This window comes from Hoplias malabaricus, chromosome 14, assembly GCF_029633855.1.
Source record: "Hoplias malabaricus isolate fHopMal1 chromosome 14, fHopMal1.hap1, whole genome shotgun sequence".
NCBI classification, from domain to species: domain Eukaryota; kingdom Metazoa; phylum Chordata; class Actinopteri; order Characiformes; family Erythrinidae; genus Hoplias; species Hoplias malabaricus.
Genome location: NC_089813.1, coordinates 39,528,258 through 39,554,097, shown reverse-complemented (window position 1 = coordinate 39,554,097; position 25,840 = coordinate 39,528,258). Strand labels below are relative to the sequence as shown.

General features: G+C 48.1%; 3 protein-coding genes across 7 annotated transcripts in view; 1 reads left to right on the top strand and 2 right to left on the bottom strand.

Moving 5' to 3' along the window:
- Positions 1-6,774, bottom strand: part of skia (v-ski avian sarcoma viral oncogene homolog a) — a 30,884-nt gene extending 24,110 nt beyond the window's left edge. Inside the window, exons 1-2 of one of the 3 annotated variants that reach the window (XM_066644880.1) lie at positions 6,673-6,774; positions 2,207-3,862 (exon numbers count right to left, since the gene is read on the bottom strand). In XM_066644880.1, the coding sequence (XP_066500977.1) occupies positions 2,207-3,166 (960 nt within the window). In that variant the 5' untranslated portion in view covers positions 3,167-3,862; positions 6,673-6,774. Of the gene's footprint in view, positions 1-2,206; positions 4,158-6,672 lie in introns of those variants that run through there. The other 2 variants (XM_066644881.1, XM_066644879.1) reach the window with 2 other exon arrangements.
- On the top strand, positions 6,339-10,576 carry si:ch73-70k4.1 (uncharacterized). The gene is made up of 4 exons (XM_066644893.1): positions 6,339-6,726; positions 6,988-7,108; positions 8,819-9,501; positions 9,588-10,576. The coding sequence occupies exons 1-4, from the start codon at positions 6,629-6,631 to the stop codon at positions 9,658-9,660; spliced, it is 975 nt and encodes a 324-aa protein (XP_066500990.1). The 5' UTR covers positions 6,339-6,628; the 3' UTR covers positions 9,661-10,576.
- A 1,115-nt stretch (positions 10,577-11,691) lies between these two features.
- prkcz (protein kinase C, zeta) overlaps positions 11,692-25,840 on the bottom strand; it is a 55,348-nt gene continuing 41,199 nt past the window's right edge. For 2 of the 3 annotated variants that reach the window (XM_066644882.1, XM_066644884.1), the window contains 7 exons: positions 23,067-23,202; positions 22,818-22,905; positions 17,679-17,798; positions 16,553-16,632; positions 16,350-16,439; positions 13,173-13,288; positions 11,692-12,800 (listed from right to left, as the gene is read on the bottom strand). In XM_066644882.1, the coding sequence (XP_066500979.1) occupies positions 12,713-12,800; positions 13,173-13,288; positions 16,350-16,439; positions 16,553-16,632; positions 17,679-17,798; positions 22,818-22,905; positions 23,067-23,202 (718 nt within the window). In that variant the 3' untranslated portion in view covers positions 11,692-12,712. Of the gene's footprint in view, positions 12,801-13,172; positions 13,289-16,275; positions 16,440-16,552; positions 16,633-17,678; positions 17,799-22,817; positions 22,906-23,066; positions 23,203-25,840 lie in introns of those variants that run through there. The other variant, XM_066644883.1, reaches the window with a different exon arrangement.

Below are 25,840 nucleotides of genomic sequence, written 5' to 3'. Positions count from 1 at the left end.
CCATCACCTTCAACTTCTTCTTCATCATCATCATCACCATCATCACCATCACCATCATCACTTTCATCATCAACACCATCACCTTCAACAACTTCTTCATCATCATCATCATCACCATCATCACTTTCATCATCAACACCATCACCTTCAACAACTTCTTCATCATCATCATCACCAACATCACTTTCATCATCAACACCATCACCTTCAACTTCTTCTTCTTCATCATCATCATCATCATCTTCACCATCATCATCATCACTTTCATCATCAACACCATCACCTTCAACAACTTCTTCATCATCATCATCACCATCATCACCATCACCATCATCACTTTCATCATCAACACCATCACCTTCAACAACTTCTTCATCATTATCATCATCACCATCATCACTTTCATCATCAACACCATCACCTTCAACTTCTTCTTCATCATCATCGTCATCATCATCACCATCATCACTTTCATCATCAACACCATCACCTTCAACTTCTTCTTCATCATCATCATCATCATCATCACTTTCATCATCAACACCATCACCTTCAACTTCTTCTTCATCATCATCATCACCATCATCACCATCACCATCATCACTTTCATCATCAACACCATCACCTTCAACAACTTCTTCATCATTATCATCACCATCATCACCATCACCATCATCACTTTCATCATCAACACCATCACCTTCAACAACTTCTTCATCATTATCATCATCACCATCATCACTTTCATCATCAACACCATCACCTTCAACTTCTTCTTCATCATCATCGTCATCATCATCACCATCATCACTTTCATCATCAACACCATCACCTTCAACTTCTTCTTCATCATCATCATCATCATCATCACTTTCATCATCAACACCATCACCTTCAACAACTTCTTCATCATCATCATCACCAACATCACTTTCATCATCAACACCATCACCTTCAACTTCTTCTTCATCATCATCATCATCACCATCACCATCATCACTTTCATCATCAACACCATCACCTTCAACTTCTTCTTCATCATCATCATCATCACCATCATCATCATCACTTTCATCGTCAACACCATCACCTTCAACTTCTTCTTCATCATCATCATCATCACCATCATCATCAACACCATCACCTTCAACTTCTTCTTCATCATCATCACTTTAAACATCAACACCATCACCTTCAACAACTTCTTCTTCATCATCATCATCATCATCATCACCAACATCACTTTCATCATCAACACCATCACCTTCAACTTCTTCTTCATCATCATCACCTTCATCATCATCACCATCACCATCATTATCATCATCACCATCACCTTCATCATCATCATCACCATCACCTTCACCATCATTATCATCATCACCATCACCTTCATCATCATCACCATCACCTTCATCATCATCACCATTATCACCATTTTCATCATCATCACCATCACCTTCATCATCATCACCATCACCATCATCATCATCATCATCACATTCATCCTCATCATCATCATCACCATCACCTTCAACTTCTTCATCATCATCATCATATCACCATCACATTCATCATCATCATCATCATCATCATCACATTCATCCTCATCATCACCATCACCTTCAACTTCATCATCAACACCATCACCTTCAACTTCTTCTTCATCATCATCACCACCACCTTCATCATCATCACCATCACCTTCATCATCATCACCACCACCTTCATCATCATCACCATCACCTTCAACTTCTTCATCATCATCATCATCATCATCATCATCACATTCATCCTCATCATCATCATCATCACCTTCAACTTCTTCATCATCATCATCATCATCACATTCATCCTCCTCATCATCATCATCATCATCATCATATCACCATCACATTCATCCGCATCCTCATCATCACATTCATCCTCATCCTCATCATCATCATCATCATCACCATCAACTTCAACTACATCATCATCACCATCACCTTCATCATCATTGCCATCATCATCACCACATTCATCATCATCATCATGATCTTCACCATCATCACCTTCATCATCATCATCATCATCACCACCACCTTCATCACCCTAATCATCATCATCACCATCATTATCATCATTATCACCTTCATCATCATCCCCTCTGTATTATTTTGGCCCTAGACTGTGAAATCCCCTTTCGTCAGAACTGTCAACTCACCCTCAGTGTTTTCCTCTTGAACCTGCCACTGTAGTCGAACCTTTCCTTCACCTCTTCCAGCAGCTCCTCCATCCTTTCCCTCTCCTTCATCCTCTCCTCCTCCTCGCCTTCCCCTGCACTCTCTTTCTCCTCCTTCCTCCCTCCATCCTGTCCTGAGAGCAAGAGTATGTAGGAGCGCCAGTTCTCTGAGTCGAAGCCCCAGTGGCAGGTATGGTTCTCTGTGGTTCCGTGGGCGTGAGCGACGAAGCTGTGCGGCGGGAGCAGCAGGCCACAGTAAGAGCACTGGACACAGGGAGAAGAGGGGGTGACGTACAGTTCCGGAAAGAGCACCCCTGAACACCTGCCGAAACACTCGTGGTACACCGGAACGCCGTTCTCCTGCAGTTTAGGGCAGGTGGCCCGCCCCCGGCCAGCAGAATGGATCAGGGCGTGGCACAGCCTCTCCGCATCCGTTTTGGTGATGAGGCCGCAGGACGGAGCGGAGAAGGGCAGGACGCCCACCAGCTTCAGGATCTCCAGCTGCTCGGCGGTGCAGCGGCTGCAGTAGATGTGCAGCTCATCGCAGACAGAGTTGATCTGCTGCAGAGAGAAGTGGTGCAGGACTGTGTTCAGGATCTGAGGCAAACACAGACGCTTCTCTCCCCCCACAATGAAGCAGGAGATGGTCTCTTTCTCCAGAACCGTCTCACAGCGCTCCGTCGACTGGTCAGAGGGCACCAGCAGGGGACAGGGCACCACTGGGGGCGGCACCGCGGTTGCGGGTAACCTGGGCACACACACCTGAGCCTCGTGTTCACTGAGCTCAGGTAAATCCACGTCCTTGCAGAAAGGGAGCTGGTGATGATGATGCTGCCACCGGGCCGGCCCACCCAGAGAGCTCATGGAGCTCAGGTGGAACTGACGCAGCGTCTGCTGGAGTCGAGCATGAGGCTGAAACATCTGACGAGTTCCTCCTTCCATCGTCACCCGGGTCTCACCTGGACCACAGATACAAACTCTGAGCTCCAGGAGTCCAGCGCTCTCCTGCGTCAATCTGAACACATCACCAGAGCCAGGGCCCTGTTCTGCTGGGCTTCGGAGTGTTTCACCTGAAAGGTCTCACTTGGGTGGTGTCACCTGTGGGTCACACCCGAGGGTCTCACCTGGGGTGAGTGCAAAGCAGAGAAGAAAAAAGAGAAAAAAGAAAAACTCTCCCAAGCTTCAAAGTTAATCCACAAGTTTGTTTTCCTGTTCGCACCTCACCTGGGTTGTCACTTGGTGGTCTCACCTAAGGTATCACCTGGTGGTCTCATCTGGCGCGATGTACATAAGGAAATCCCAAAACTCTCAAAAACATTCAGCAGTTTCACGAGCCCCAACATATATCCAGATGTCCCTGGCCTCTTCCATTCTTCCATTGGTTCTCACTATCCACATCGCCTGGGGGTCTCACCTGGGGCTCTCACTTGGCATGTGCAGCAAAACCAAATCCCAAATAAGGACCCCCAGAGCAGTAAAACTCCAAGAGGAACCAACACCGCTGTGGATCCCAGCAGCGTCCCCGTCTCCTCCGCAGTTGTTTATTTGTTTGTTCCTCTGTTCCGCAGCTCAGGGCGACACCAACCCGGGCGCGCCCCCGTCACAAGCGCGCTGCCGTGAGCCTGAAGCCTCCAAACACTAACACACACACAAACACACATAAAACACATATACAAAATACACTCACATATTCACACAAACACACATTCACATAAACACACACACAAACACACACACACACTCGAGGAATGGAGTCTTGTGCAGAGCTCACACTGCTGTGGCTCCTCCAGCGCCGCACGCTCGAAAAACACTAGCAGCAGACTCACAGTCTGATTTCCACACACACACACATACACACACACAGCGAATCAGTCTCTCTCTCCTCCCACTCTCTGTGTGTCTCGCTCTCTCAGAGAATGTGAGTCCCCCCGCCCCGTGTGTCTCTGAATAAGTCTGTGTTTTCTCTCTCTCGCTAAGTGTGTGCATGGGTCTGTGTGTGTGAGAGAGAGAGAGTGTGTGTGTGAGAGTGTGTGTGTGTGTGTGTGTGAGAGAGAGAGAGAGAGAGAGAGAGAGAGAGAGAGAGAGAGAGTGTGCATGTGTGTGTGAGAGAGAGAGTGTTGGGTGGAGTTTAGAGGTCTCGGGTTTCCACACACTCCTCGCACTGAGCTCTGTAACCGAACACACACTGTACACCCCACAGTGTTTATGGAGAACTCCTTTAAAGAGCCCGTAACCCACAGAACACACAAAAACATCACAAATAGCAGTTTATTTACAGTTTAGCCCCGCCCATTCAGTCTACACCAGTTAGCACTGCCTATTTATACTACAGCAGTTAGCCCCTCCCACCGAGACTACAGCAGTTAGCCCCTCCCACTGAGACTACAGCAGTTAGCCCCTCCCACTGAGACTACAGCAGTCAGCTCCTCCCACTGAGACTACAGCAGTCAGCTCCTCCCACCGAGACTACAGCAGTTAGCCCCTCCCACCGAGACTACAGCAGTTAGCCCCTCCCCCGAGACTACAGCAGTTAGCCCCTCCCCCCGAGACTACAGCAGTTAGCCCCACCCACTGAGACTACAGCAGTTAGCTCCTCCCACTGAGACTACAGCAGTTAGCTCCTCCCCCCGAGACTACAGCAGTTAGCCCCACCCACTGAGACTACAGCAGTTAGCCCCTCCCACTGAGACTACAGCAGTTAGGCCCACCCACCGAGACTATAGCAGTTAGGCCCACCCACTGAGACTACAGCAGTTAGCCCCACCCACTGAGACTACAGCAGTTAGCCCCACCCACTGAGACTACAGCAGTAAGTCCCTCCCACTGAGACTACAGCAGTAAGTCCCTCCCACTGAGACTACAGCAGTCAGCTCCTCCCACTGAGACTACAGCAGTTAGCTCCTCCCACTGAGACTACAGCAGTTAGCCCCTCCCACTGAGACTACAGCAGTTAGCCCCTCCCACTGAGACTACAGCAGTTAGCCCCTCCCACTGAGACTACAGCAGTTAGCCCCACCCACTGAGACTACAGCAGTTAGCCCCACCCACTGAGACTACAGCAGTTAGCCCCTCCCACTGAGACTACAGCAGTTAGCCCCACCCACTGAGACTACAGCAGTTAGCCCCACCCACTGAGACTACAGCAGTTAGCCCCACCCACTGAGACTACAGCAGTTAGCCCCACCCACTGAGACTACAGCAGTTAGCCTCAGGCATTTGGAACACATGACCATGCAGTAAAACAGAAGTGTTTCAGGCTCAGCCAATGAGAACAGCCTTGCCTTGCCTATGTCTGTGGGGGCCATGTCCAGTGACTGGGCCATGGTCCCTCCTCCTTCCTGAACACATCTAAGCCATTACAGAAAATGAATGAATGAATGAGTGACTGAGTGACCAACACATTAGATAACATCTTTAAGAAAACATTACACCCCACCATGAACACTTTAGACAACTTAAACACCACCTTAAACCCACAATAAAACATCAAGAATACCCCACCTTAAACACTTCAAACAAATTAAACCCTGTGTGAGTGCAAGTGTGTGTAAGAGTGTAACAATGTGTGAGTGTAAGAGTGTGTGACTGTGAGAGTGTGTGAGTGAGTATGAGTGTGTGAGTGTAAGAGAGAGTGTGTGTGTGTGTGTGTGTGTGTGAGTGAGTATAAGAGTGTGTGTGTGTGTGAGTGAGTGTAAGAAAGTGAGAGTGTGTGTATGTGTGTGTTTAAGAGTGTGTGAGTGTAAGAGAGTGTGTATGTGTGAGTGTGTTATTGTATATGTGTGTGAGAGAGAGTGTGTTAGAACGTTAGTGTGAGTGTGTTTAAGAGTGTGTGAGTGTAAGAGTGTGTGAGTGTAAGAGTGTGTGAGTGAGTATAAGAGTGTGTGAGTGTAAGAAAGTGAGTGTGAGTGTGTGTGTGAGTGTAACTGTGTGAGTGTGTAAGTGTATGTGTGTGTAACTGTGTGAGTGTGTTAGTGTATGTGTGTGTGTAAGAGCATCTTGATTATTAATGCTGCTCTGTTCCTGCTCTGGCGGCACGAGGCTGAAGTGTATTCCTGCAGCGCCCCCTGGCTGTGCAGCTCAGTCACTGCAACTTCCCCTTAGACTGTTAGCTGAATTGGAGTGGTGAGTTTGATCCAGAACTAATCCCCAACACCAGCCTCTGACTCTCACTGCTTATGCGGCTGAGCTCCATCAGATCCTCACAGCTACGTCTTGAGTAAAGTCCTCCCTGAAAAGCAGAGACCGTGGGTAGGAACCGTGACTGTGACCTAACCCCGTAGTCAGACACTCTGCGCAGGTGTGACGCAGCATTGACGCAGCTGCGAGTTCTCTACGTGGCGCGCGCGTGTGTGGAGAGGGGAGCAGAAGTTTTGGGGGGTGTTTGTTTGTAAATAAACAGGAGTGATGTCCAAACTGAAGCGGAGGCGCGCAGCCGAGGGTACACTTACCTACAGTGAACCCGAGAGTCTGCGCAAACCCTGCGGAGCCGCAGTCCGCCCGAGGTGAGGCAGAGAGAAACAGGGATTAATTAAACCGGTGTTCACTCAGACCGGGATTACTCGAGCTCTAATCCGAATTCTCAGATCCACCTTGAATCTGTTGCACTCTAGTTGGTGTTTTTATCTTTCCGCTCTGATTTAAGGTGGAATGGGAAGTGCCAGCTTTACTGCAGTATTAAAGGTGGAACGGTAAATTTGTGTAAGTGGTGAGACAAGAGTTTCTTTGTGAGTGTTTGACTCTCTGTGTGTGTGTGTTTATTTCAGTGAGAGCTGGTGGACTGATCCTGGTTTAACAGAGGAGGAGAGACTCTGGGCTAAGTTTGTTCAGTCGTTTTGTCGAGAAACGCACAGCTCCTGCGTTCCAGATCTCCCCCACCTCCCCTCGGTACGAGTCCGCTATCACACACCCGAGGACCCTCCCACTATCTTCATGGAGTTGGGAGATTAGCCACCCGTACTCATGTTTGGATCCCACAGTGGTGATGTGTTTAATGCTGTTTTAAACACACCCACTACACCGCAGCCACCGCAAGGCCCCGCACTGGGACTCATTATTTCAGCTCCCTGATCAAAGAGAGGGGGGTGGGGTTATGAATATTAATATATGATGAGTGCCTGTAGGTGGAGGAAGGGAATGGAAGCTGAGTTATGAAACTCAGTTTGACCCTGGGACAGCCCAGTTGGTTTAAGGTGAAGGAGGCTGCGGAGCTCAGTGAGGGACGACAGTCTGACGAAGATGAGGAAGAAGAATCTTCTGGGAAAACAGCATTTCCCTTGTGACTGTCATGACTAAACAGTGCAGAGTGTGAACAAGGAAAGGGCGAGACAGAAGTTGCTGATATACTGACACACACCAGCTACAGCCGTTTACTCCTACATACAGTTACGGCACCGAAATACTGATGCACATCAGCTACAGCCGTTTACTCCTACATACAGTTACAGCACCGAAATACTGACACACCAGCTACAGCTGTTTACGCCTACATACAGTTACAGCACCGAAATACTGACACACACCAGTTACAGCCGTTTACTCATACATACAGTTACAGCAACGAAACACTGACACACACCAGCTACAGCCGTTTACTCCTACATACAGTTACAGCACAGAAATACTGACACCAGCTACAGCCGTTTACTCCTACATACAGTTACAGCACCAAAATACTGACAACCACTAGCTACAGCCGTTTACGCCTACATACGCTTACAGAACCGAAATACTGACGCACACCAGCTACAGCCGTTTACACCTACATACAGTTACAGCACCAAAATACTGACACACCAGCTACAGCCGTTTACTCCTACATACAGTTACAGCACCGAAATACTGACACACCAGCTATAGCCTTATACTCATACATACAGTTACAGCACCGAAATACTGACGCACATCAGCTACAGCTGTTTACTCCTACATAGTTACAGCACCGAAATACTGACACATGCCAGCTACAGCCATTTACTCCTACATACAGTTACAGCACCGGAATACTGACACACCAGCTACAGCTGTTTACTCCTACATACAGTTACAGCACCGAAATACTGACACACCAGCTACATCTGTTTACTCCTGCATACAGTTAGAGCATCGAAATACTGACAACCACCAGCTACAACCTTATACTCCTACATACAGTTACAGCACCAAAATACTGACTCACACCAGCTACAGCCGCTTACTCCTACATACAGTTACAGCAGCGAAATACTGATAACCCCCAGCTACAACCTTATACTCCTACATAGTTACAGCACCGAAATTGTGACACATGCCATCTACAGCCTACACGATTTTGGATGTGCCAGTTGCCTGTTAGTCTCTTTAAAAGCCTAGTTAAAATGGCTTTCTGTTGTTTTTCTCGCTTCCTTTAGCTTTTTTGATAGGGGGTCTCTGTTAGCAACGTGATTTTATATGGACCTTCTGTTTCTGTTTGCCTACATCTGCAGTACGTTCACAAGGACAAACTCTTGAAATACATCAACAGCTTTAATTCTGCTTCTGTTTAACTTTTATCTCAGTAATTCTGATCCCCTCCCAGTCCCATAACTGACCTGTGTGTTTTTAATCTCCTGTTTTCAGAGGTCGGACAGTGAGAATAGATTAGGCGGATCGGAGAGTGCGGGACGTTGGTGCAGTGTAGATGAAGAAGTGAGGGAACTTCCTTCTCTAAACCCACAGTGCTGCGTCCCAGTCCACATTTCCACACACTTCCTTTTTTCTGATGATGTGAACCAGCCTGAGTCTCCTGAAGCTGCTCGGATGCAAGACACTGCTGCAGATCAGGTTTCTCTGCACCACCTAGAGGACAATCAGGATAAACCCAATCCTAGACAGTCAGCAGTGTTACGCAACTGGACTAAAGGATCAGAACAGTCTGATGGGAATGGAAGAGAGTCTTTAATGGGAATTCAAAAGCCTGGTCGGCGTGGTGATCTAAACCTACCTGGTTGTCAGGGTGACAGCATAAAACCAACACAACTGCGAGAGAGAAAGCGGGGAGGAAGAGAATTGGAAAGTAAACCCGGATTCTCCAACATGGAATGTGTCTATAAAGTGGTGGAAACCAAGTCGGAGTCTACAAAAGGTTCTGGAGCCAGAGAGAGAGAGGAATGTAGCTCTGGATCTGGAGTTTCTATCCTGGAGGATGATCCAGAAAGTAAACCCAGAACTTCTGGAGTAGGATCAGGATCTGGATTGGGGTCAGGTTTATCACAGTGTACACTGGAATGTTGTCCGATGTGTCTGATGCCGTTTCCAGCACGGTGAGGCTTTATTACTCTTCACATTAACACTGCTAAGATTCAGTGTCTCATTCTGATGGTTTTATGTGTTCTCCGTTCTGTTTTAGGTTCTCCCAGATGGAGTGTGATGGACACTTGGCTCAGTGTTTGTCAGAGATGAACTCAGATATCGTTTGGTGAATCTGAGACGTCCTCCACAATCTCCAGAGTTTCGGCTCCTGAGGTTCTCTCCCACTGTTTGGAGAACCTGCAGAACTGTGATACATCCCAGTAACATTATGAAATAAACTGTTACTTCATGTTGTGCTGGTGCGAGTGGATCAGACACAGCAGTGCAGCTGGAGTTTTGAACCCTGTGTCCACTCTCTGTCCACTCTGTGAGACACTCCTCCCTCGTTGGTCCACCTTGTAGATGTAGAGTCAGAGACAGTAGCTCATCTGTCGCTGCACAGTGTGTGTCGCTCGTCCTCTAGTCCTTCATCAGGACGCCGTGTCTGTCCACAGGGCACCGCTGAGTCTGATCCACTAATGTCTCTGTATTAAAGATTGTGGTTTTTGTTCTCAGTGGAGTTCCAGCATGTAGCGCTGTGTTTGAAGGAAAGAAAGACAGATTGTTTTTTTAATGATGAACATTTACTGATTTACGCTCGTCTGAATTGTTCATCCCCCCCCCCCACCACCACACACACTCCATCAGATTCTACTTCAGATTCATTAATAAAACAAACAGAAAATACAAAAGACCCCCAATGGACACAAGAGTGGAGACAAGTTCAGGGTCAGGACTGTCTGATCTGAAGCCACCGGTCAGGACTCGGATCTGGATCGTCAGGACTGTCTGATCTGGAGCGTCCGGTCAGGACTTGAATCTGGAGCGTCCGGTCAGGACTGTCTGATCTGGAGCATCCGGTCAGGACTGTCTGATCTGGAGCAATGCAGTGCAGGACAGAACCACAGGTGGCCTGCAGGGTTGAGGCTGAAGGGCTGGAGCTAGTTTGTGGAGAGTGCGGTGTGTTTTTGAGGATTCTTTTTCAGGTAATAACTGCCCAAACTGCTCTGATGTTTTTTTGATGTTGCTTTGTTATTATTGTGATGATGTTTGTTGATGTTAAGTAAATTTTGGAAATCAAAGCTGTTTGATAATGTTATTTTTAAAACATATAACTATCCGTGTCTGTGTGTGCATGCAGGTGAGTGACTGGGTGAGTGTGTGAAACTCTCCACAGGTGTGTGTAAGTGACTGGGTGAGTGTGTGAAACCCTCCACAGGTGTGTGTATGTGTGTAAGTGACTGGGTGAGTGTGTGAAACTCTCCACAGGTGTGTGTATGTGTGTAAGTGACTGGGTGAGTGTGTGAAACTCTCCACAGGTGTGTGTATGTGTGTAAGTGACTGGGTGAGTGTGTGAAACTCCACAGGTGTGCGTGTGTGTAAGTGACTGGTTGAGTGTGTGAAACTCTCCACAGGTGTGTGTGTGTGGGTGTGACTGGGTGAGCGTGTGAAACTCTCCACAGGTGTGTGTATGTGTGTAAGTGACTGGGTGAGTGTGTGAAACTCCACAGGTGTGCGTGTGTGTAAGTGACTGGTTGAGTGTGTGAAACTCTCCACAGGTGTGCGTGTGTGTGGGTGTGACTGGGTGAGCGTGTGAAACTCTCCACAGGTGTGTATATGTGTGTAAGTGACTGGGTGAGTGTGTGAAACTCTCCACAGGTGTGTGTATGTGTGTAAGTGACTGGGTGAGTGTGTGAAACTCTCCACAGGTGTGTGTATGTGTGTAAGTGACTGGGTGAGTGTGTGAAACTCCACAGGTGTGCGTGTGTGTAAGTGACTGGTTGAGTGTGTGAAACTCTCCACAGGTGTGCGTGTGTGTGGGTGTGACTGGGTGAGCGTGTGAAACTCTCCACAGGTGTGTATATGTGTGTAAGTGACTGGGTGAGTGTGTGAAACTCTCCACAGGTGTGTGTGTGTGTGTAAGTGACTGGGTGAGTGTGTGAAACTCTCCACAGGTGTGTATATGTGTGTAAGTGACTGGGTGAGTGTGTGAAACTCTCCACAGGTGTGTGACTGGGTGAGTGTGTGATGGTCTGTCCAGGTTGTGTCCCTGCCTTGTATCCAGCGACCCCCAGGACCACTCTGACCACGTTACAGAAGATGAATGAATGAATGAACGTCTTGGTGTGAAGCAGACCTTTCTGTGTGTAATGGAAATATGGAAATTACTGTGTTTAAGAACCTTATTCATTTTCACTCATACAGATTTACACACAAACACACACACACACACTCTTCAGGGAAACAATTGGCTGTAATTAAGAGTTTTACACAGTAATGAGCTGCTTTGTGATTGGTTGGTTTCAGCTCAGACATTAACTCATGAAGCTCCAAAATGACTTTATTCTGTTATTAATAAACTGCTTTCATCTTCCTGCAGGGGGCGCTATCTCCGTTTGTGTGTGTGTGTGTGGTTTCATTCATTCATCAATGTTCCACATTCTCGGGGGCAGTGACCCGTTTGAGTTAATCCTGAATTTTGAGGAGCTCTGCATCGGGAAGGACTCTGTGTTGGAAATTTTTGAGGCACTTCTTCCAATAAAAAAAAAAATCAGAAGAAATGTGTGTGACCGTCCGAGGGTCTAAGCATCTCCGTTGAAACGAGATCTGAACCATTAATAACGGGCCATTCTACATAAAACAATAAAGGCCTCACTGACGCTGTGACCGGATCCTTCTCCCTGCCGCTCAGCTCCGGCTCTTCCACAGCCTCCTACATTCGGTGTCCGCCAGAGGGTGGCGCCCCCTGCAGCATTCCGTTAAAAACAATAAAAAAAGCAGAAAAGTGCAGGTTTAATATGGAGTCTTCGGAAAGAACTGGGGTCGATGGAAAAAAGACGAGCGCAGGCATAGAGCCGAGGAGCCGAGTTTAGTCCCGGCAACAAACAACAAACGAGCATGTGCGAGAGGCTCAGGGAGAATGAGGCGAACCGAGGAAGACAATCAGCAGCTGAAAGTTTTGTCTGTCTTTGTTTTTTGGGAATTTCCATTTTTGGGTGGAGGTCCTCTAGAGTCAGAGATCAGATGTTTCCATGGCAATGCTGCTTTAGTCCTGGACTCAGTTTTAAAGGAACAGAAAGTAAAGTCCAGTTCTCGTCCCGAACGTGGTCAGGTCCAACCCCTGCGGCACCGGCAGGAACCGAAGCGTCCGCGAGTTCACGGCTCTGTTCTGGGTGGTCCTCCTCATACGGACTCCTCGGTGGAGAGCAGTAAAGGGTTAATGTACTCGAACCCTTCAAACTCGGACTGGTCTATTCTCTTTATCACATCCCTGAGGAGAGACACACAACACACAATCAATAGAACAATACAGTATCAGTCCCGTAATCAATCAATACAACAAAATCCGTAAAAACAATCAATAATCAACCCAGCAATCAATGCAGCAAACAGTAAAACAATCAATACATCAACCAGATTAACAATCAACACAATACATTAATTCAGCTAAAATGTGTTTGTGTGTGTGTGTGTGTGTGTGTGTAGCAGTGTGTATTTATCTGTGTCAGTGCGCGTGTATATCAGTGAGTCTATATATCTGTGTCAGTGCGTGTGTGTATCAGTGTGTGTATATATATATTTGTATGTGTGTGTGTGTGTCAGTATCAGTGTGTATTTATCTGTGTGTGTGTGAAATACACACTCGTCGTCCGGTGTGAGTTGGACCGGTTCATTGGTGAACTGTGTGTCGAAGTTGTCCAGGCCGTAGTCGTCTGTGATCTGGGGCGTGAACGGTGGAGTCACCTGCTTCTGCTCCAGCTGCAACACAGCACAGTGTCCATCACTCATAGCAGTGTCCATCACTCATTCATCACCTTCACTCTGTCACTCACTCACACACAGCACAGTGTCCATCACTCACTCATCACCTTCACTCTGTCACTTACACACAGCACAGTGCCATCACTCATTCATCACCTTCACTCTGTCACTTACACACAGCACAGTGCCATCACTCATTCATCACATTTATTCTGTCACACACAGCACAGTGTCCATCACTCATTCATCATCCTCACTATGTCACTCACCCACACAGCACAGTGTCCATCATTCATTCATCACTTTCACTCTGTCACTCACTCACACACAGCAGTGTCCATTACTCATTCATCACCCTCACTCTGTCACTCACACACAACTGTGTCCATCACTCATTCATCACCTTCACTATGTTGCTCACTCACATACAGCAGTGTCCATCACCCATTCATCAACCTCACTCTGTTACTCACACATACAGCAGTGTCCATCACTCATTCATCACCTTCACTCTGTCACTCACTCACACACAGCACAGTGTCCATCACTCACTCATCACCTTCACTCTGTCACTTACACACAGCACAGTGCCATCACTCATTCATCACCTTTATTCTGTCACACACAGCACAGTGTCCATCACTCATTCATCACCCTCACTATGTCACTCACCCACACAGCACAGTGTCCATCATTCATTCATCACTTTCACTCTGTCACTTACTCACACACAGCAGTGTCCATCACTCATTCATCACCCTCACTCTGTCACTCTCACACACAACTGTGTCCATCACTCATTCATCACCTTCACTATGTTGCTCACTCACATACAGCACAGTGTCCATCACCCATTCATCAACCTCACTCTGTTACTCACACATACAGCAGTGTCCATCACTCACTCATCACCCTCACTCTGTCACTCACACAGCAGTGTCTATCAGTCATTCATCACTCTCACTATGTCACTCACTCAGTCAAACAGCAGTGTCCATCACTCATTCATCACCTTCACTGTCACTCACTCACACAGCGTCCATCACTCATTCATCACCTACACTCTGTCACTCACACAGCACAGTGTCATCACTCATTCATCACCTTCACTATGTTGCTCACTCACATACAGCACAGTGTCCATCACTCATTCATCACCTTCACTCTGTCACTTACAGCACAGTGTCCATCACTCATTCATCACCTTCACTCTGTCACTTACAGCACAGTGTCCATCACTCATTCATCACCTTCACTCTGTCACTTACAGCAGTGTCCATCACTCATTCATCACCTTCACTCTGTCACTCACTCACAAACAGCACAGTGTCCATCACTCATTCATCACCTTCACTCTGTCACTAACACACAGCAGTGTCCATCACTCATTCATCACCTTCACTCTATCACTCACTCACACACAGCACAATGTCCATCACTCATTCATCACATTCACTCTGTCACTCACACAGAGCAGTGTACATCACTAATTCATCTCATTCACTCTGTCACTCACAGCAGTGTCCATCACTCATTCATCTCCTTCAGTCTGTCACTCACAGCAGTGTCCATCACTCATTCATCACCTTCACTCTGTCACTCACACACAGCAGTGTCCATCACTCATTTATCACCTTCACTCTGTCACTCACAGCAGTGTCCATCACTCATTCATCACCTTCACTCACACAGCACAGTGTCCATCACTCATTCATCACCTTCACTCTGTCACTCACACACAGCAGTGTCCATCACTCACCCATCACCCTCACTCTGTCACTCACACACAGCAGTGTCCATCACTCATTCATCTCCTTCACTCTGTCACTCACAGCAGTGTCCATCACTCATTCATCACCTTCACTCACACAGCAGTGTCCATCACTCATTCATCACCTTCACTCTGTCACTCACACACAGCAGTTTCCATCACTCATTTATCACCTTCACTCTGTCACTCACAGCAGTGTCCATCACTCATTCATCACCTTCACTCACACAGCAGTGTCCATCACTCATTCATCACCTTCACTCTGTCACTCACACACAGCAGTGTCCATCACTCACCCATCACCCTCACTCTGTCACTCGCACAGCAGTGTCTATCACTCATTCATCACCTCCACTGTCACGCACTCACACAGCGTTCCTCACTCATTCATCACCTTCACTCTGTCATACACAGCACAGTGTCATCACCCATTCATCACCTTCACTCTGTCACTCACTCACACACAGCACAATGTCCATCACTCATTCATCACCTTCATTCTGTCACTCACACACACAGCAGTGTCCATCACTCATTCATCACCTTCACTATGTTGCTCACTCACATACAGCACAGTGTCATCACCCATTCATCACTTTCACTCTGTCACTCACACACAGCAGTGTCCATCACTCACTCATCACCCTCACTCTGTCACTCACATACAGCACAGTTTCCATCACTCATTCATCACCTTCACTCTGTCACTTACAGCAGTGCCCATCACTCATTCATCACCTTCACTCACACAGCACAGTGTCCATCACTCATTCATCAACCTCACTCTGTTACTCACACACAGCACAGTGTCATCACTCATTCAGTCACTCACAGCAGTGTCTATCACTCGTTCATCACCTTCACTCTGTCACTCACACAGCACAGTGTCCATCACTCATTCATCACCTTCACTCTGTCACTTACAGCAGTGGCCATCACTTATTCATCACCTTCACCCTGTCACTCACTCACACACAGCAGTGTCCATCACTCATTCATCACCTTCACTCTGTCACTCATACAACACAGTGTCCATCACTCTTTCATCATCCTCACTCTGTCACTCACACACACAACTGTGTCCATCAGCCATTCATCAACTTCACCCTGTCACACACACAGCACAGTGTCATCACTCATTCATCACCTTCACTCTGTCACTCACACAGCACAGTGTCTATCAGTCATTCATCACCCTCACTCGGTCACTCACTCACAAACAGCACAGAGTCCATCACTCAGAGACAGTGTGTCTCAGAGGTGAATGAATGAGTGATGGAGCCGGACCTGGTCCCAGTCGATGCTCCTGAAGAAGGTGTGTGATTTAATGTCTGTAAAACCCGTTTGGACCTGGCACCCCAGCCGCTCCTTTGGGTCCTAAACAGCAAACAAACAACCCCAAAGAGATGAATGAAAATACAAACGACTTCAGTAACAGCTGGTTTTATTGGGGATTGATGTGTGTGTGTGTGCGTGTGTGTGGCTCTGACCTTGTTTAGAAAACCTTTCAGAACACTCGCCGCTTTCACAGAGAGAGAACGAGGGATACGGATCGGCTTCTCCAGAATCACTGAGAGAGAGAGAGAGATTTTAACACTCCTTTATTATAAACCAATCCTCATTTCAAAGCTGTACAGGAATCAAAATAATAAATAAACCAGGTTAGAGGATTCTCCACTGAAGGTCAGCAGCTTTTTTTGGTCAAAGGCGGTTTGTATAAGATCCTCCACTCTGGCTTTGTGTCGTTATTTTACACCAATTCCCTGCGCCACAGAGAGTCAGACCTACCATCCAGCCTTTTATTTAAAACTGTTATACAGTCTCTGTACAAAAGCATTCCACTGACCACCCCCAAGACCACGCTGGCTTCCCCCTTACACTCCAGGAGCGGGCCCCCACAGTCACATGTTTGGAGCGATGGTGCACGGATCCCTGTTGTTGGGAATAAATGGCGGGACATTTGAAATGGTGATCCTTGACGGAGCAAACAGCGCCGAAACTTGAACAAACGAGTCGTTAATAACCAGACCGCGTCCGATCACCAGACTGACTAGCTTCTCTTCTCTTAGAAAAACCACAACAGCTTTATTCACGCGGGAAGCAGACTGAATATTTTCATCCTCCACCATGACATTATCCTCAGTAACACATCTAAAGCCATGGCGGAGGGACAAAGGCGGTGTCTCTCCAAGAGACGCCATCTCTCCGCTCCCAGCACTGACACCAGCTCCAACAACCAAATGTACAACTACTCACCAAGTGAAAAGTGAAACAATCAGCCAGCTCTCACCAGCACAGTCTCACCCCACACCACTCTCACACAACTCCCAGCATGCAACACAGGGGGGGAGAGAGAGAGAGAGAGAGAGAGAGAGAATGACAGAGAGAGAGAATGAGACACACACAGAGAGAGAGAGAGAGAGCGAGAGAGAGAGAGAGGGAGAAAGAATGACAGAGAGAGAGAATGAGACACACACAGAGAGAGAGAGAGAGAGAGAGACAAAGACAGAGAATAGAGAGAGAGAGAAAGAGACACAGAGAGAGAGACAGAGAGATTGTGATTTGTGCTGTGTGTGTTTATCTGTGTGTGAAGTTTGGTGAGTGTGTGTTTCTCACCCTGAAAGAGATACTCCTCTGTGTTCATGTCTGGATTGTCTGTGATGATGTCAAACGGAGATCTGCCGGCCATCATCTCAAACATCAGCACCCCCAGAGCCCACCAGTCAACACTGAACCCTGAGAAACACAGAGAGAGTCACAGGGAACCGGGGGGGGGGGTGTTTCTGATAAAGTGGCCAGTGAGCGTCAGTAGAAGGGGGGTGTTTCTGATAAAGTGGCCAGTGAGTGTCAGTAGAGGGGGGTGTTTCTGATAAAGTGGCCAGTGAGCGTCAGTAAAAGGGGGGTGTTTCTGATAAAGTGGCCAGTGAGCGTCAGTAAAAGGGGGGTGTTTCTGATAAAGTGGCCAGTGAGCGTCAGTAAAAGGGGGGTGTTTCTGATAAAGTGGCCAGTGAGTGTCAGTAGAGGGGGGTGTTTCTGATAAAGTGGCCAGTGAGTGTCAGTAGAGGGGGGTGTTTCTGATAAAGTGGCCAGTGAGTGTCAGTAGAAGGGGGGTGTTTCTGATAAAGTGGCCAGTGAGAGTCAGTAGAAGGGGGGGGGGGGTGTTTCTGATAAAGTGGCCAGTGAGTGTCAGTAGAGGGGGGTGTTTCTGATAAAGTGGCCAGTGAGCGTCAGTAGAAGGGGGGTGTTTCTGATAAAGTGGCCAGTGAGTGTCAGTAGAGGGGGGTGTTTCTGATAAAGTGGCCAGTGAGTGTCAGTAGAGGGGGGTGTTTCTGATAAAGTGGCCAGTGAGTGTCAGTAGAGGGGGGTCTTTCTGATAAAGTGGCCAGTGAGTGTCAGTAGAAGGGGGGTGTTTCTGATAAAGTGGCCAGTGAGAGTCAGTAGAAGGGGGGGGGTGTTTCTGATAAAGTGGCCAGTGAGTGTCAGTAGAGGGGGGTGTTTCTGATAAAGTGGCCAGTGAGCGTCAGTAGAAGGGGGGTGTTTCTGATAAAGTGGCCAGTGAGTGTCAGTAGAGGGGGGTGTTTCTGATAAAGTGGCCAGTGAGCGTCAGTAGAAGGGGGGTGTTTCAGATAAAGTGGCCAGTGAGCGTCAGTAGAAGGGGGGTGTTTCTGATAAAGTGGCCAGTGAGTGTCAGTAGAAGGGGGGTGTTTCTGATAAAGTGGCCAGTGAGTGTCAGTAGAAGGGGGGTGTTTCTGATAAAGTGGCCAGTGAGCGTCAGTAAAAGGGGGGTGTTTCTGATAAAGTGGCCAGTGAGCGTCAGTAAAAGGGGGGTGTTTCTGATAAAGTGGCTAGTGAGTGTCAGTAGAGGGGGGGGGGTGTTTCTGATAAAGTGGCCAGTGAGAGTCAGTAGAAGGGGGGGGGGGTGTTTCTGATAAAGTGGCCAGTGAGCGTCAGTAGAAGGGGGGTGTTTCTGATAAAGTGGCCAGTGAGTGTCAGTAGAGGGGGGTGTTTCTGATAAAGTGGCCAGTGAGTGTCAGTAGAGGGGGGTGTTTCTGATAAAGTGGCCAGTGAGTGTCAGTAGAGGGGGGTGTTTCTGATAAAGTGGCCAGTGAGTGTCAGTAGAAGGGGGGTGTTTCTGATAAAGTGGCCAGTGAGAGTCAGTAGAAGGGGGGGGGTGTTTCTGATAAAGTGGCCAGTGAGTGTCAGTAGAGGGGGGTGTTTCTGATAAAGTGGCCAGTGAGCGTCAGTAGAAGGGGGGTGTTTCTGATAAAGTGGCCAGTGAGTGTCAGTAGAGGGGGGTGTTTCTGATAAAGTGGCCAGTGAGCGTCAGTAGAAGGGGGGTGTTTCAGATAAAGTGGCCAGTGAGCGTCAGTAGAAGGGGGGTGTTTCTGATAAAGTGGCCAGTGAGTGTCAGTAGAAGGGGGGTGTTTCTGATAAAGTGGCCAGTGAGCGTCAGTAAAAGGGGGGTGTTTCTGATAAAGTGGCCAGTGAGCGTCAGTAGAGGGGGGGGGTGTTTCTGATAAAGTGGCCAGTGAGTGTCAGTAGAGGGGGGGGGTGTTTCTGATAAAGTGGCCAGTGAGAGTCAGTAGAAGGGGGGGGGGGGGTGTTTCTGATAAAGTGGCCAGTGAGCGTCAGTAGAAGGGGGGTGTTTCTGATAAAGTGGCCAGTGAGTGTCAGTAGAGGGGGGTGTTTCTGATAAAGTGGCCAGTGAGCGTCAGTAAAAGGGGGGTGTTTCCGATAAAGTGGCCAGTGAGTGTCAGTAGAAGGGGGGTGTTTCTGATAAAGTGGCCAGTGAGCGTCAGTAAAAGGGGGGTGTTTCTGATAAAGTGGCCAGTGAGTGTCAGTAGAAGGGGGGTGTTTCTGATAAAGTGGCCAGTGAGAGTCAGTAGAAGGGGGGGGGGGGTGTTTCTGATAAAGTGGCCAGTGAGTGTCAGTAGAGGGGGGTGTTTCTGATAAAGTGGCCAGTGAGCGTCAGTAGAAGGGGGGTGTTTCTGATAAAGTGGCCAGTGAGTGTCAGTAGAGGGGGGTCTTTCTGATAAAGTGGCCAGTGAGTGTCAGTAGAAGGGGGGTGTTTCTGATAAAGTGGCCAGTGAGTGTCAGTAGAGGGGGGTGTTTCTGATAAAGTGGCCAGTGAGCGTCAGTAGAAGGGGGGTGTTTCAGATAAAGTGGCCAGTGAGCGTCAGTAGAAGGGGGGTGTTTCTGATAAAGTGGCCAGTGAGTGTCAGTAGAAGGGGGGTGTTTCTGATAAAGTGGCCAGTGAGCGTCAGTAAAAGGGGGGTGTTTCTGATAAAGTGGCCAGTGAGCGTCAGTAAAAGGGGGGTGTTTCTGATAAAGTGGCTAGTGAGTGTCAGTAGAGGGGGGGGGGTGTTTCTGATAAAGTGGCCAGTGAGAGTCAGTAGAAGGGGGGGGGGGTGTTTCTGATAAAGTGGCCAGTGAGCGTCAGTAGAAGGGGGGTGTTTCTGATAAAGTGGCCAGTGAGTGTCAGTAGAGGGGGGTGTTTCTGATAAAGTGGCCAGTGAGTGTCAGTAGAGGGGGGTGTTTCTGATAAAGTGGCCAGTGAGTGTCAGTAGAGGGGGGTGTTTCTGATAAAGTGGCCAGTGAGTGTCAGTAGAAGGGGGGTGTTTCTGATAAAGTGGCCAGTGAGAGTCAGTAGAAGGGGGGGGGTGTTTCTGATAAAGTGGCCAGTGAGTGTCAGTAGAGGGGGGTGTTTCTGATAAAGTGGCCAGTGAGTGTCAGTAGAGGGGGGTGTTTCTGATAAAGTGGCCAGTGAGCGTCAGTAAAAGGGGGGTGTTTCTGATAAAGTGGCCAGTGAGCGTCAGTAAAAGGGGGGTGTTTCTGATAAAGTGGCCAGTGAGTGTCAGTAGAGGGGGGGGGTGTTTCTGATAAAGTGGCCAGTGAGAGTCAGTAGAAGGGGGGGGGGGTGTTTCTCATAAAGTGGCCAGTGAGCGTCAGTAGAAGGGGGGTGTTTCTGATAAAGTGGCCAGTGAGTGTCAGTAGAGGGGGGTGTTTCTGATAAAGTGGCCAGTGAGTGTCAGTAGAGGGGGGTGTTTCTGATAAAGTGGCCAGTGAGTGTCAGTAGAGGGGGGTGTTTCTGATAAAGTGGCCAGTGAGTGTCAGTAGAAGGGGGGTGTTTCTGATAAAGTGGCCAGTGAGAGTCAGTAGAAGGGGGGGGGGTGTTTCTGATAAAGTGGCCAGTGAGCGTCAGTAGAAGGGGGGTGTTTCTGATAAAGTGGCCAGTGAGTGTCAGTAGAGGGGGGTGTTTCTGATAAAGTGGCCAGTGAGCGTCAGTAGAAGGGGGGTGTTTCTGAGAAAGTGGCCAGTGAGTGTCAGTAGAAGGGGGGTGTTTCTGATAAAGTGGCCAGTGAGTGTCAGTAGAGGGGGGTGTTTCTGATAAAGTGGCCAGTGAGTGTCAGTAGAGGGGGGTGTTTCTGATAAAGTGGCCAGTGAGTGTCAGTAGAGGGGGGTGTTTCTGATAAAGTGGCCAGTGAGTGTCAGTAGAGGGGGGTGTTTCTGATAAAGTGGCCAGTGAGTGTCAGTAGAGGGGGGTGTTTCTGATAAAGTGGCCAGTGAGTGTCAGTAGAGGGGGGTGTTTCTGATAAAGTGGCCAGTGAGTGTCAGTAGAGGGGGGTGTTTCTGATAAAGTGGCCAGTGAGTGTCAGTAGAAGGGGGGTGTTTCTGATAAAGTGGCCAGTGAGAGTCAGTAGAAGGGGGGGGGGTGTTTCTGATAAAGTGGCCAGTGAGCGTCAGTAGAAGGGGGGTGTTTCAGATAAAGTGGCCAGTGAGCGTCAGTAGAAGGGGGGTGTTTCTGATAAAGTGGCCAGTGAGTGTCAGTAGAGGGGGGTGTTTCTGATAAAGTGGCCAGTGAGTGTCAGTAGAAGGGGGGTGTTTCTGATAAAGTGGCCAGTGAGCGTCAGTAGAAGGGGGGTGTTTCTGATAAAGTGGCCAGTGAGTGTCAGTAGGGGGGGGTGTTTCTGATAAAGTGGCCAGTGAGCGTCAGTAGAAGGGGGGTGTTTCAGATAAAGTGGCCAGTGAGCGTCAGTAGAAGGGGGGTGTTTCTGATAAAGTGGCCAGTGAGTGTCAGTAGAAGGGGGGTGTTTCTGATAAAGTGGCCAGTGAGTGTCAGTAGAGGGGGGTGTTTCTGATAAAGTGGCCAGTGAGCGTCAGTAGAAAGGGGGGGTGTTTCTGATAAAGTGGCCAGTGAGTGTCAGTAGAAGGGGGGGGGGGGTTTCTGATAAAGTGGCCAGTGAGCATCAGTAGAAGGGGGGTGTTTCTGATAAAGTGGCCAGTGAGTGTCAGTAGAGGGGGGTGTTTCTGATAAAGTGGCCAGTGAGCGTCAGTAGAAGGGGGGTGTTTCTGATAAAGTGGCCAGTGAGCGTCAGTAGAAGGGGGGTGTTTCTGATAAAGTGGCCAGTGAGTGTCAGTAGAGGGGGGTGTTTCTGATAAAGTGGCCAGTGAGTGTCAGTAGAGGGGGGTGTTTCTGATAAAGTGGCCAGTGAGTGTCAGTAGAAGGGGGGTGTTTCTGATAAAGTGGCCAGTGAGCGTCAGTAGAAGGGGGGTGTTTCTGATAAAGTGGCCAGTGAGTGTCAGTAGAGGGGGGTGTTTCTGATAAAGTGGCCAGTGAGCGTCAGTAGAAGGGGGGTGTTTCTGATAAAGTGGCCAGTGAGCGTCAGTAGAAGGGGGGTGTTTCTGATAAAGTGGCCAGTGAGCGTCAGTAGAAGGGGGGTGTTTCTGATAAAGTGGCCAGTGCGGGGTGTGTACCGTAGTCTTCTCCTCGGAGGATTTCCGGAGCGATGTAGTTGGGAGTGCCACAGAAGGTGCTGGTGGTGTCCCCGGGTCTGATTCCCTCCTGAAACACACGGCTGTGTGAGAAGTGATGGATATTTGGGTTGTGTTCATTATCGAAGAGGAACGAATGGTTATTATTAATGTGTTATAAGCACTGGTCGCCCTGCATGTGCTGTAGTGGATGGGTTTGATGTGTTATTATCGTGTTATAAGCACTGTCACCTTGCACATGCCGTAGTCAGTGAGTTTGATGTGTCCGTCCTGGTCCAGGAGAACGTTGTCCAGTTTCAGATCTCTGTAAATGATGCCCTTCTCATGCAGGAAGTTCAGAGCTATACAGATTTCAGCAGCATAGAATCTGCAGAACACACACACACACAGCGCAAGAGAACACACATTCTGTGTTAGATTCAGAGATTGTAATGTCCAGAAATTCAATGTTTCCAAATACACTTCAAAAGCTTACAAGATAAATATGTATAATCATGATCTGTGATTAGCATACTCATTTACATACAGTCATGTGACAAAGTTAGGACCCCATGAAAACCTTTGTCTTTTTGAACATATTTAAATAGACATTTGAGCTCCATTTGAACAGTTCTGAGAGATGGAGCTTATAACTAAACAGATAAAACAGAGGGTCAGGACCGGGCGGACTGACATAACACACTGACTTTTATTTATAACAAAACAGACAGACTTATAAAACTTTACAGGAAACTTGGACAAAGAAAGACCGTGAGCTACAGACACAGAGAGCTACAGACACAGACAGAGAGAGAGCTACAAACAGAGAGAGAGCTACAGACACAGACAGAGAGAGAGCTACAAACAGAGAGAGAGCTACAGACACAGACAGAGAGAGAGCTACAGACACAGACAGAGAGAGAGCTACAGACACAGACAGAGAGAGAGCTACAGACACAGACAGAGAGAGAGCTACAGACACAGACAGAGAGAGAGCTACAGACACAGACAGAGAGAGAGCTACAAACAGAGAGAGAGAGAGCTACAAACAGAGAGAGAGCTACAGACACAGACAGAGAGAGAGCTACAGACACAGACAGAGAGAGAGCTACAGACACAGACAGAGAGAGAGATCTACAGACACAGACAGAGAGAGAGATCTACAGACAGAGAGCTACAGACACAGAGAGAGAGAGAGCTACAGACACAGAGAGAGAGAGAGCTACAGACACAGAGAGAGAGAGAGCTACAGACACAGAGAGCGCTACAGACACAGAGAGCGCTACAGACACAGACAGAGAGAGAGCTACAGACACAGACAGAGAGAGAGCTACAGACACAGACAGAGAGAGAGCTACAGACACAGACAGAGAGAGAGCTACAGACACAGACAGAGAGAGAGCTACAGACACAGACAGAGAGAGAGATCTACAGACAGAGAGCTACAGACACAGACAGAGAGAGAGCTACAGACAGAGAGTGAGCTACAGACAGAGAGTGAGCTACAGACAGAGAGAGAGCTACAGACAGAGAGAGAGCTACAGACAGAGAGAGAGAGAGAGATCTACAGACAGAGAGAGAGCTACAGACACAGACAGAGAGAGAGCTACAGACAGAGAGTGAGCTACAGACAGAGAGAGAGCTACAGACAGAGAGAGAGCTACAGACAGAGAGAGAGCTACAGACACAGACAGAGAGAGAGCTACAGACACAGACAGAGAGAGAGCTACAGACACAGACAGAGAGAGAGATCTACAGACAGAGAGCTACAGACACAGACAGAGAGAGAGCTACAGACAGAGAGTGAGCTACAGACAGAGAGAGATCTACAGACAGAGACAGTGAGCTACAGACAGAGAGAGAGCTACAGACACAGACAGAGAGAGAGCTACAGACACAGACAGAGAGAGAGCTACAGACACAGACAGAGAGAGAGCTACAGACACAGACAGAGAGAGAGATCTACAGACAGAGAGCTACAGACACAGACAGAGAGAGAGCTACAGACAGAGAGTGAGCTACAGACAGAGAGAGATCTACAGACAGAGACAGTGAGCTACAGACAGAGAGAGAGCTACAGACACAGACAGAGAGAGAGCTACAGACACAGACAGAGAGAGAGCTACAGACACAGACAGAGAGAGAGATCTACAGACAGAGAGCTACAGACACAGACAGAGAGAGAGCTACAGACAGAGAGTGAGCTACAGACAGAGAGAGATCTACAGACAGAGACAGTGAGCTACAGACAGAGAGAGATCTACAGACAGAGTCTGTGTCTGTCTGAGAGAGCTAAACCGAGACTTAGACAGAGAGAGACAGATAGAGAAAACTTAACCAAAGATACAAAGACTGACTTGAAGGGACTGAGGAACAGACGAGACAAAACAGACCAGACACAGACAAGTGAATGTGGAATATCCAACAACCAGGAAGTCACACAAAGGAACTTAAATATACAACACAGACAAGGGACACCTGAGACAGATAACAAGGGGCAGGACCACAAAAGAGACACAGATGGAGACACTGACGAGGAGGAGGAACTAAGGCGGGACTAGGGCGGAGACAAGATCAATAACAAACAGAACCATGTGCAGGAGCATGGCCGGGAAAACAGACACATGACAGGACCAGGGCGTGACACACAGGAAATGACTTACAAACATAATAAAGGAAAACATACATTTCTTTTCAGAAGAAAGTTAGGACACCACCACATTTAATACAATTTGAAATGTTTACATTGAAACCTGGTGCAGCACATCAGCTGCAAATGATTAGACCATCGCTAAAGAGGACGCTGGAGGAGGCTCTTATTTAAAGCTCAGACATTAGTTTGATCAAAAGAGGCCTTCAAAGACATCAGGATGAGTAAAGTCCCTGTTCCTTCCTCCTTTATCACGGAGCTCCTCGCCTCATCACCGAGAGTGACCCCAGAAAACTGCTCCTGGACCCCGATCCCTCCTTTCAGTCGATGCCCAGAGCTCCTGACCACAGTGGGGTGGGGAACACAGAGAGCTCTG